The following is a 12,592-nucleotide window of genomic DNA, read 5'->3' on the forward strand; positions in this document are numbered from 1 at the left end:
TGAAGTGGAATATCCGTAACCGAAGTTGAATCTCTCAACAACAGCTCAATATCCATCCGCGCCTCTCCAACAAAGAAAAAAATTGAATAAATTCAATGCAAATGAGTCCGCTGAAAAGTTGCAGTTGTTATCCCCAGCAATTTAATGCATGAAGAATTCCCCAGTGAGTTTCACCTAGAGAAAATACAAAAAAAAAAAAAACAAAGACATACAAATCGGTACGCGACACCTTACTCGTCGAGTGCCATTATATTCACATTGCTTACACTTTGAGGCAAATGTGTCGCTCCATAGATCTGTATATACAGCTGATGAAGGCCTGACGGAGTGCGTTGTGTCGTTGTGCACGTGCGTCTGAGCATAATGTATAAGGCACATTCCACAATGCCAGTACATACCGCGCTCAAATCAATATCCATGTCCCTCTCTTTGTAACCTACATCGCCCCGACGTTGGCCTGCGTACAGTCCAACCCCAAAATTCATCTCACCCATTTTTTCACTCCTCTACACTCCCCAATTCCTCAAATCCGTAATTTCCCATTTTCCCTAACACAACTAATTCTCTCATACCATGATTTATTCAGGAAAATTTAACGTTGAGGTAATCGTTGTCGAATCAGGTGATTCAGAGCATTATCTAATTTTTGATAAAACTACTATCTGAGGCCAAAAAAAAATCATCCCACCAATGAAATTTTATCTTTATAGAAAAAATTGAATTTGTATTTTCTAAAATTGATAATTAACTATTTATTTTTATTATTTCTACATTATTCCAATTTATTGAGAGATAATGGGAACGATTAGCTGTAGTATTGCTTTAGCAGAAAAATAATTGACAAAAAATATCGAAAATATTCCACCTGTTTACACCTCCCCGCACAGCATTGTTCTCCCTGATTTTTTATCCTTGTCGAGTGCTCAAAGACATGACGTCTTCCAATTGTTCAAGTATTGCTCTGCTCTGTCTCGATGTACGTATGCTAAATGCCCTCTCCCTCTCTACTTCGTATGGCAATCCTGTGAGGAGTTAATTTTAGCTCGACCGTGACATCGGTACGCGACACTCAGCTCTCACACTTACACGCCTTTTTTATTCTCTTTTCTTATGTATTCACCTGCAATTATCTCGTTCAGGTGTCTTATCCTGGACCAATGACTAATTTAATGGATCGAAGGTTTATTGTACGTAACTGCGAGCTATCGGAATCATTTGTATTCAAAACTGAATTTTCACTATAAATCTCGGCATTCGAGCTTTTATTAAGAAATCAATTATCATTCCTAATTATCTCGGAATTTTCTACGCGAATGAGAAATATAGTCAACAGTTCCAATTGAAATTTAATTGCAATTTTTATTTACTATCGAGAATATTTTTTTCTCTAAATTCTATTATTTTCCATTCATTTATGCAAAGTAATTGAATTATCAGAAATTTTGTTTAGACTTTAGAGCTTAGCAAAATCTCCAAGAGACTTATTTCTTGAATTAACTGCAAGAATCATCTCTGATGAATTCAGATTTTCTGCCACTCTCCGCAGCCTTAAACTACGGAAAAATTCCCCAGTGATCTTTCGAAATTGCAGTAATAGTAATTATTTAATGAACTTTCCTGGAAAAGTGGCGTTTCATTTATCGTAAGATTTGCAAGACGTTGCCCAGCGCTTCAGAATGAAGAAGCAAATGTGCAATACAAATGTAGAGAGCGATTTCAGCGTGAAAAAAAATTTCCAAAGTACTTGTATATCCTTGAGAATAAGAATCTTTCTGTTGGCCTTTACAAGATGCGAGGTTGTAGGTGTTGCCACCGAGCAACCCGACATTCTTAACCGACATTTTATTTTGTCACCCAAGTGCTACCCTTGAACGTATTTCCGTTCTGCGCTATTAGTTTCCATCAACCTGAACGGAATTCCTCAAACATCCCAGTCCCCAAAATTATTCGCAAAGCCGACATTAGAAATCCGGACATTTAAGATAACATGATGCAAAGTTACTTCAAGCCTAACAACTCTACGAATCGTTTCGTGGAAGTTATCGAGTGGGGTTTTGCCTTCTGGAACTCATAACACAACTATATACTTGATTCAGGCCAGATAAACACGCCGGGGGTATTCGAAAATACTCAGGCACGATGATATGTGCATCGCGAAAGCCATCTGTTATATATCATCATCAAGACGTTGAATTCTCTAGCTTCGACATTTTTTTGCAAGCCTATCCACTAAAACCCAATATTTATCGTTTTTTGCGTCATGATACCTAATCGTACCTCTAGGACCGATCATTTGATTAACGCCAAATTAATTAATTGAAGTCGAAAGCACATGAGAAACTCATTGCTCTTTTAATATGAGGGCTATTAAATAATATAATAATCGTATATAATATTAATATTATCTTCCGATTGTTATTTAATGCCGATCTATTCTCTCTGAGCGTCCCTGAAATTTCACTGGATGTTGAAGAAAAAAATGTCCTGAAAGATTCAGTCCTGGAAGCTTAGAAAAAAATTTTTAAGAGTGTGTACGAAGAATCAAGTCAATTGTATTTTTTTTTTTGTCTCTGCTTGGCGAAAAAGTTAATCGACTGAGACAGAAATCTCACACTCTCTCATCCACCGGCTGGTGATTTTTCACTGGTGTCTTATAAACGTCGAAGAGCCAAGGGAACGCTAACTCCCAAGGATTCTTGGAACTGCTAGTTACTGACAAACGTAGCACATTTTCACCATTACATGTCGTTTCGCCTTGAGGTCGAGCCTGTCGCAGTTTCATCTCGCGTGTCTTTTTATTCATGAATTTCGCATGTATTTTGGTTCATAGAGCATAACCGAGAAAGTCTTGGTGTAATGTGTTTCACCATGAGAATTCCCTGATGACTCGTACAGAACCCCACCCATGCTTGATAAGATAGTCTCATAAAAGCCCATGCTGTCCTGGGTTTTTTTCCAGGTCACCGGAAGTGGTTAAATTAACACTCACTCCGGTCCCATTTTTCGACAATTTCTCATTTTGCCAATCGCTATCTACCACTCTGATAATCTCAATGCCGGATCTCTTATTTCACAATTTCACAGACAAGAGACAAGCTGAGAAGATGAAATCCCATTTCCGTTAATTGAAACAATTTATAAAAAATCTTTAATATTTGGAAAGTTCGATTAGTACTGGTGGAAATTTTTAATGATTTATCTCAGTAGAGTTGGACCAGTGGAAGATATTCTTCAATATATTTTTTAAAGTGGTTTAAGTGCTCATGGATTCTCCATAACTTCCAGCAAGGCGTGACGCCAATGAAGATGCTCTCGATGATATCCCGTTTTCCCTCCTCCCACGTCTAATATCCGTCAAACTCTGACGTAAGCTCCCTCATATGTTAATCTGCAAACGTTGTGTTGAGCCGCATCAGAACTTATTTCCTCGAATGATACCTCGCCTCTGAGGACAACCAGCAGTCTCGTATTTCACGTGTCATTCGTATTTTATGAAAGAGGCCAGGAAAAATGGAGTTGGAAGGAATGAGCATGCCATGAGATTAGATCGTGTTACACAGGGGCTGCATCTCTTGCAGTTTCCACCAGTCGATATTCAACTCCTGGAGTCGCCATGAATTCACTAACTGGAGAAAATCCAAAGGAATAGCTGTTCGTAAATAAAACTGACGTTCATCCTTAGGTGAATTCAGCGACACTGTCCCCTACCCCGGGAATCTTGCAGTCATACTGCGAAAATCATTTTATTTCATGGAGAAAATCAAGAATTAACTTTGACTCCTCTTTGATATTCCGTTTGGTATTCCGAATTCGATTACTTCGAACTCTGGCCCAAGGGGGAATGGAGAGGATAGCTCCTGGTGCATAAACTTGAGGCACCCAACAGCCCAGTCCTCGGCAGGAACCTAGCTGATCGATTTCTCGATGCACAAACCCATATATCGTTAGTATCTAGTCGTTCACCCGCTATCCAAATGCCTTTTACTAATTGGAATTGCGAGGATTCATTCCGATTACCTATGTACACTTCAGCTAGCGATAGATAGGAATATTTCAGTGGTTGCCCATCCAAATAACACCACTCAAAATATTAATTCAAAATATTACAGCTAAAAATGTATCGACAAAACACACATTATTTCGAAACATTACAAGAGCAAAAAAAAAGCATTATAATATTTTTTATATTTTTTTTTAATCATATTTGGTAGGTAATTGTCAATCACCCCGAATTTTTGCTGGCTACAAGTTTCCGTCAATATACCAATATTCTTTTTTTATTATTTTATGATTTTTCTGCTTGGAAGACTGTAGGAATTTACAACTAGAAATTTTCATGGAGTGTACCAGAAATTTCACAACCAAAGTTTGGCTAGAGCCCCCAGATTTGGAGGGGGAAGTGCCTACATCGACCTGGAAATTCGATGAAGTAGCCGTCATTTTCCATCAGAGTTTCCCGATGTACTTGCACCCGGTAATTAGCCAAAACAATGGCTGCGGACTCTCGGTAAACTTCTCATTAATCAAATCCTGCCGTCTTTCAAACACTGCCGGTTCTCCATTAGTTAGCATGCGACACTGATGCTTTTGTATGGATCGACCCTTGAGGTTCTTCTGCCTCATTCAGCTGGATCTCCCGATGTCGACTCATTTTTTCACGGTGATGAGAAACGTCTAGTTGGAGATTTCCAGATAGGGTTTCAGAAAAATTGAAAACCAGAGAAAACGAAAAAAAGCCGGAGAACTACGCCCATAAAAGCCGCACCTACATACAGATATATAACACACGAGAAGTGCAGTGAAGTAGCGGCGATTATGAATGCCGGACCATCGACCCGAGTCTCTTTCGCTCCAGGCCTCTGGCACGAAAGACCAATGTGCAAACTTGCCCCAGTTTCCAAAGGCGCTCTCCTCCCTTTTCTCCCATCATGTGTCGGTGGTTGTACACTCGGCTTTTGTGTTGAATTTAGCCGAGAAAATTTTCCACCTTCATCTTTCGTTGACATCTGAATCTTTGATAGTTCCCCTCCTCACGGACACGCCTGCTCATGAAACTGACGGAGGGGAAAATGTTTTCTAGGTATCTATTTATTTTACATTTTTGTATGGTAAGAAGATGGAAAACTGGTGCGCACGCTCTACTTGAAGATATCTAACTACCTTCTATAGTTACCCATAAATCGTACACTTTTCAAAAAATTTCCATTCAGTTTTCAGGATTTCTCATTAGAGATTTCATTTCAGGGAATTCCGAGATTAAAATTCCAATTAACTAAAACTAAACATTTTATTCAGAATCGAATTGAATTGAATTGAATTGAATTGAATTGAACTTTCGAATCAATTCAATTTTCCTGTCCTTCCACAGAATCTCAGCCTGCGACAATCGAGGAAACCTCAAAAAACCGTGACACCCATATTACCGTGAAAAAAAAGGCGACGATGAAATACCAAATCTTACCTCGCACTGACCGACATTCAAATGAAAGGAATAATTCCCGGAATGCCTGGTGTGCTTGAAAATTAATTGAGTATTTCCCTCAGGTCAGCCTGCTTAACATGTGCGTGCAATCTGGCCGAAAATCCCTCCGGCAAGTACCGATATTTAGCTACTGTCAAACTCGATGCACATACTGCAAAGCAACACTCGATAAATACCCGATAATATTGCAGTGGATCTGAACATCAACGATGAACAAGAGATTAGTCTATGAACAAGTCAAGACATCAACGACAACTGGACCAAAGCTAATACCACCGAATTTTTCCATCGATCTAGCACCTGAGCCCTCAATCATCCCGAACTACCGCATCCCCCTGAATCATCCAATCATTCCTCGAGATTCACTCGTTCCTCGGAACCATCTAGAACGCAATTTGCTGTGTGCTCTATTCACCGTTTCGCCCATCACACTGGATAGTATACGTTCGCGTATCAGACACGTATGGAGGCAGACAGAATATACAGAACACTAAATGCCACTATCGGAAATCGATATCGGGGAGCCACAGCCGGCAGCCACTCTTTGCCCGCTTTTCCTCTCCCCCTTTCACCCCCTTTCCCACCCCTTCCCCTCTTTTCCTTTCGCATTTGCCTGTATATGCCTCGACGTTTGGAGAACATCGACGGCATGCATTCGTCCATTAATACCCACGTCAAAGATTTTCCGTAATACCTACAGTTCCCAGGAATACATCGCCCTATTGCAATGATTAGGAGAAAAAAATCTGGAATAATCAACTCGCCGTCTAAAATCAGTCACCAAGTCTTCAAGAGAGATAATTCAATATTCCCAAAGTGGAACAACCTGGCGAAGTCCATTTTTTCATCGGATTCAAGTCAATTCGTCGGCTACTGATCATAATTCTCTGAAATGCCTCATCTGCTGACAATTTTGATTTTCGCCAAATGAGACTTGATTTCTGTCTTGAACCCGAGGCAAATGAAGTGCCGGGATAATTTAATTGGATTTGAGTGAGAGCGATAATTACTGTCAGGTAGAAGTGTCAAAACATATTTTTCATCGGAACTAATACGTACTTTAAAATAGTTCAATTTTTTCATCTTGATTCGACAGTTGACGAGATGAATCCGGCATTGAGAAAAACTTTCAATTCCACTTATCTCATTCCATTTCTGGGGATGGCAACAGCATTTTTTATTCAGGACTGAGGGATCTTGTGGATTTAAACAAAGTAACCGAAAGAATTTGAAACTCGTGAATGCCGGAGGACACGTACACAAGTCGATGTAACCCATGTACCCATGGTTGGTGTACATTTTATGCCGACGAAGGCGGTGGCTATGCAATCTCTATAACATGTCCTTCCTTTCTCGCTCGTTGTCCCTGTCATATCGTCACGAGGTTTCACGGGCTCTTTGCAGCCTGTATATAATGTACAGTCCCCTGGAAATGAGTATAAGACCAGCCATGACTGCACCGTTGTTTCGTCGGTACAGAAGAGGATGGACTCCAACTCGTACTCATTTTCAGGGATTAGATGGATTTATAACTCCGCTTGTGCTTAACCAACGGGCATTTCCTGCATTTTCTTGTTTTTTTTTTCTCCCCCTTTAATTATGCAGATTATAGTTAATTTTGGTTTATTCGGGTGCTGAGGGATTTCGTATCCCTGGGAAATCAGAGCTGAGAGGTCCATTATACTTGCACTGAGGATGAGGCGATTTGAAAGGTTAGGAGTTGAATTGCCGGACACTTGCCTTCCTCCTCCCTATGTATATCGAGTACATAGGGTGGGGGTGGAGAGGTCAGCGGCCGCGAAGTCTCGCGCGAGACTTTACTCCTCTCGTTGCTCTCCTCAACTCTTTGGCCACTTGGGGGCCCAACTATATCTACTTCACCTCCGCCTAACGCTCAGGTGATATTTCATTCTTCATTGTTTTTGTTAATTGGCCAATTGGGACTTATCCCACAGTACCAATAGTCAAAGAAAACTATATTATACCACTGCCGGAAAATAATCTTTTCTGTAAATCAACTTCAAATTTCCACATACAACAATAGAGTATTTGATTTTTCAATCGCGAAACTCACGGAAACGTCAGAAAATTGAAACAAAAATTTTTGCACAGTGCAATTATTAATCTCTTGTCCCCTGAACGCACAAAAAATTATCAAAAATATCATTCTATTTTTATTCCCGCCGATAAAAAAATATCACGCAAAACCCCAATTCGTTTTTTCACTGGCAATCGTAATTTTGCAATCACTTCTTTATTAATAGAAATGAAAGTTTTTTGTGTTTCAATCTGTTTGCTTTGTTCTCCACGAGAACGTTTTTTTTTTTTTTACAATATTTCGTTCATCACGTAAGTGTACACTGCCACTGTTGTAAAACCGTTGTGATTAACGATTGCAGCATCGCGAATATTAGCCACAATATAATCACGAGAGACTTGACGTGCAAACGGGTAGACGTGCCCGCTATTCGCCCGGTGGATTACCTCTCTACGTATTTATGTTAATAACGCTGAAATTCCCGAGTAGCACTCTACTGTTACAATGGCCTGCCTTCACCAGTGCGGATATCGAATTGGCATGGCAGCGATGAAAATACCAAGAATTTACGTTAACGCTCTTGTCGTTTGACCGTTTGATATTTCGAGTGATTTACCAGAAATGCTCCAAGTTACCATACCAGTATGTCATTAAGTCCACCATTGCAAAATCCAAATAATCAATACACCGATGACTATCTTCACATTAATTTGTGCGAGTAAATCGCTTGATCAACGATTCCTCGATTGCAGCATTGAATTTTATTGAATTTTTTCGAAATTGAAAATTTCATCGAATTGTTACCTTCATTTTCAAAATTTTCTATCACTAATTGATGAATAGGCTAAGAAATTAGTGCCTCATTTTAGTAACAAAATGCAGGTAAATTCCATGCACAGTAATTAAATTCATGAAACATTGTGTTATTTAATTTAACTAAAAAAGGGGTGCGCCGCGTGTCTGTGATCGGCTGATAATTTATGTATATTGAATTTGATCATTACGTATTCATTTATTCATTGAATAAGAACGAATATCCGGTCTTATTATGTTTAGAATTGTGATAAAATTTGGGAAATGTTTCTTCATAATTTTTCCCACCGAAAATTCAGGGGTACGATCAATAATTAATTTATTCGAATTAATGTATCGAATGAGAAAATTTACATTTCATTTCTCCTGACGATTAAATATGTAAAAATTCAGCATTTGGATTAAATGAGAAATTTTCTATTGAATCAGGTATCAGCTGGTCAGCACATGCAGTTGACTGGTGATCTAAAGCCAGGGGTATCTGTGGCTGCACAGCAGGGGATGTACTTCAATCAGCAGCAGAGTCAAAATCAAACTGGGCCAAATGGCCAAAATGACACATACTGCTCTGTATCGCAGTCGCAGACAATTAATTTCACACAACAGAGTCTGAGACAACGAGGAACGGGTGGGGGTGGTGTTCCTCAGGGGGCTCAGGGTGCGCCAACTGGACGGGGTCATCCCCAGCAAGTGCCACCGGGACAAGTTGATCAGCATCAGCACGCCAAGTTGCTTCAGCAGCAGCAGCAGCAACAGCAAATGCTCCGGGCTCAACAACAGCATGTAAGTTGGATATGTAATTATAATGATTAGGGGCATGTACTGGGAGAAGGAATTTTAACATTTTACCACTGATTCAATCAACGTATGGAAGAGTACATATTTTCATGGCAATTATTTATCGCGGTTAAATTATCTTCGTTTTAATTGCGGGGGAGAATTTTGTTTTCAACACGAGGAATCGCGACTTCGGACGGGGTCATCGTACCTTTGGAATATACCAACAATTTTAACGTTCAGAGAAAAGATTATTGAATTTTATATGGAAGTGGTATAACGAGATTAATCAATTTCATGGAGAGGTTGAGTTTTGTTGCATATTTCGCAGTTTTAGAGAGTCGCCACTTTTTTCGGAACAGTTTTTTTCATCGAAGTTTTTTTTTCTATTAAAATTTAACCCCATTTGGGTGGTTCACTACTTTTTTTGTACACCGAATTTTACTATGAGTCGATCTCAGTATAAAAAAATCCAATGGCTTGGATGATTTCAATTATCCATCCACCAACAGCGGATGTCGAAGCCAGATAATATCCTCTGCGAAATGTAATTTGTGCGGCGCGGAATATTCATGATTTTTTTTTTCAAATTTTTCTGGCGTCTTGGTTTTTCCCACACAATCTATGATTGGAAAAGTATATGTAATGTATATAATAACGAATGGATATTTTGAAAAAAAATCAAATGTTCATTGAAAAATATACATTCCCACGTAAAGCGGGCTAATTAAAAATACTTCCTTATACAAAATGCAAGTGAATATAAATTATCCCTTATCGTATCTATCCTGTACGTAAACTGCGAAATAAAGTTTAAAGGAAAATTCACCCTCAGGCTGCAATAACCCGAAAAAACGGGATGAGTCAGTAAAAAGTCTGTAAAAAAGGGGTAATTTTGACTGGAACGTCGGGATAAATTAGCTGATAAATTTCAGTACATGTGCATTGAAGAGAAAATTAAAAGAATAAAATACGCGTAATACGCAACAGGTCTTCATGGCCTCTATCTTGGCAACTTTTGTTCCATTCAAGTGAAAAGAAACGCGGAGTTATAACTAAGGAGAGGAGGTCGGTTAACGCCAGTACGAAGGGGAAGTGGTCGCTGATACAATGAATGAAAACCTCTTTTCACATCGAGAGCGATTGAGAGGACGGCGGGTGCGTAAACTTCCTGCAGGAAGTAGCGATATCAGACGGTTCAATGCCACCGATCCCCTCCTCCTTCGGCCCTCTGTATACCTTTTCTCAGCAACTTGAAATGTTATTATAATCCATTGTCAGCCATTCGCTGATGCCAATGTTTTCCTTATTCTGTCAAGGTGATGCAACATCAGCAGCACATGACGGGAGGGATGGCGGGGGTGAGACCACCACCTCCAGAGTACAAAGCGGCACAGGCGCAAATGATTCACGCTGGTATAGGAATGGGTCAACAGACGAGATTCCAAAATGCTGGACCTATTCGCAGGGTAACGCAACAATCAATGCCTCCTTCTGGTGAGTTTACATATGACCTATTCATTTATTCACATTCCAATTGTCAAGTGGCAAAACGAGATAAGTCAATTTCACTTGGACTTGGCTTTTGCCGATGCAGCACAACAGAATCACTCAACTTTTTCATGGACATGAGCTCGGCTTGATATTTCGTTTTAATAACTCACTGCAAGTCGCAGCAAAATTAAATGAGACAATGAGAAGATATAGCGCACTGCTGACCTGAACAACGGGCCAGTGAATTATCAAACGATTCATGGAATTTTGTCATTTTATCTTAACTATTGTTATTGTTATTCTTGGTAATTAGTGGTAGTTGGAGAAATTGGAGAATAGTCGTCGATCTGAAAATTCCGGCGGGTACATATATTTTGATTCCGTTGATGAATAATTAAATTATAAGCAAGTAATTCTTCGCTCTTCGTCATTGGATTCCCAACTGTTCGCTGAGAAAAATTGAATGGAAAGTTTTGCCTCTTTTGATCACTCCTCTAACTGATTTGCTGACGATTCAATGGAAATTGTATAAATGAGAGTTGAAACGGTGCGCCGATACACATCAGATCGATTTCCATTCGATTCTTCGGGGAATATCTCCGAATCTAAGAGAGATCGTGATTTTCTCCGCGGCTCTCATTTTTCACCGTAAAGAAAGCTATTAGAAAAATTTCGCTATCTACTCAGATTCCAAGATAGTCTGTAATCACGGATGAAGTAAAATCGACTAGTTCATTTCTCCACTTCACTGCTTAAATACTGAAAATCACTGTACGATCACCTGCTGTGAAGTTTGCGTGCAATAGATTGACGTTGACGGGTCCTAGAAAAACTCGGATAATGCGGAAAAATGATTTAAACGCGTGCGTGTCGAGATTTCGAATTCAAGCCGTCTATCTCGAATCTTTGACTTGAAGTCAACTGTCTCAATGTTTCCGGTCGAACTCATCTAGTTCAGATTTAATTTCAGAATGAGGCTAAATCAATCGCTCTAAATTACTATACATTATTTATCATGATATTTTATTGCAATTGCATATCATGGTATGCAAACCTACGGTTGTAAAAATAATTGTAAAAATGTAATTCCTATTGAGTTCATGTCACACTTAAGAAATGGCCCTGATTTCGTTTCTTCAATTCTTCAAATCGAAACATAATGACAGCCGTTATATATTTAAAATATGGTTAAATTACAACTTAATTATGCGCGTGCGGAGCGCTTCTCTCTCCTACTTATCAAATAGGGAGAATTGTTCAGTAATTAATATGTGGTAAAATGTAAAGTACCGGCGAAAATTCCGGATCTATGCAATTCAAGCGTATACGCACACCAACATAAATTTCCCTGCAAGTAGTACTTATTTTAATTAGTAGTATTAATTTTCATAAGTTATCCGAGTTTTTCTCTCAAATCATTCCCCCATGCAATAAAGGGAAAGACGTCGACAATATCAACTAATTCAGTTTCGAAGAGTTCATAAAAAATGTTACGGTCCTCTCACTTGGAATTTGAAGAGTGATTCTGTGCAAGTGTGAATACAAACTGAACAATAGTGGATTGAAGGTTGAAATGCGTTTTTAAATATTTAATAGGTCCTATGATGAGGCCACAAATGGCCCAGCAACAGCAACAGCAGGCTCTCCACGCAGCTGGTGGAAATATGTACATGACGAGTGGTGGTGCTGTACCGGGTGGTGGTGGAAGTGGTGCTGGTGGGCTGGCAGCGATAGGTGGTATGCATCAAATGCACCAGAGACTAAGTTATCCTAGGACTAACAACCAACGGCCGCCTAATGTCAGTGTTGGACCAACCGATGGTCTTGGGAATAGTATCGCTGGTCGTGGTGCACAACAGGAATGGCGTCATATACTCATGCAGCAGCAGGGCTTCCAGCCACAGATGCAGGCACGACCACAATTTAATCAACAGAGTCATCAAGGTAATTTTACTTTCATTAATTCTTACATTCCTGCGTCGAGCCAT

The 12,592-nt window shown here is 39.5% G+C and overlaps 1 protein-coding gene across 2 annotated transcripts in view; it reads left to right on the forward strand.

Annotated features, from left to right (window-relative positions):
* The window catches only part of mam (mastermind), a 52,385-nt gene that overhangs the window by 37,571 nt on the left and 2,222 nt on the right, over window positions 1-12,592 (forward strand). For both annotated transcript variants that reach the window (XM_011298892.1, XM_011298902.1), the window contains exons 3-5: window positions 8,763-9,116; window positions 10,430-10,607; window positions 12,201-12,548. In XM_011298892.1, the coding sequence (XP_011297194.1) occupies window positions 8,763-9,116; window positions 10,430-10,607; window positions 12,201-12,548 (880 nt within the window). The remainder of the gene's footprint in view (window positions 1-8,762; window positions 9,117-10,429; window positions 10,608-12,200; window positions 12,549-12,592) is intronic.

This window comes from Fopius arisanus, unplaced genomic scaffold (genome assembly GCF_000806365.1).
Source record: "Fopius arisanus strain USDA-PBARC FA_bdor unplaced genomic scaffold, ASM80636v1 scaffold00001, whole genome shotgun sequence".
Taxonomy (NCBI): Eukaryota; Metazoa; Arthropoda; class Insecta; order Hymenoptera; family Braconidae; genus Fopius; species Fopius arisanus.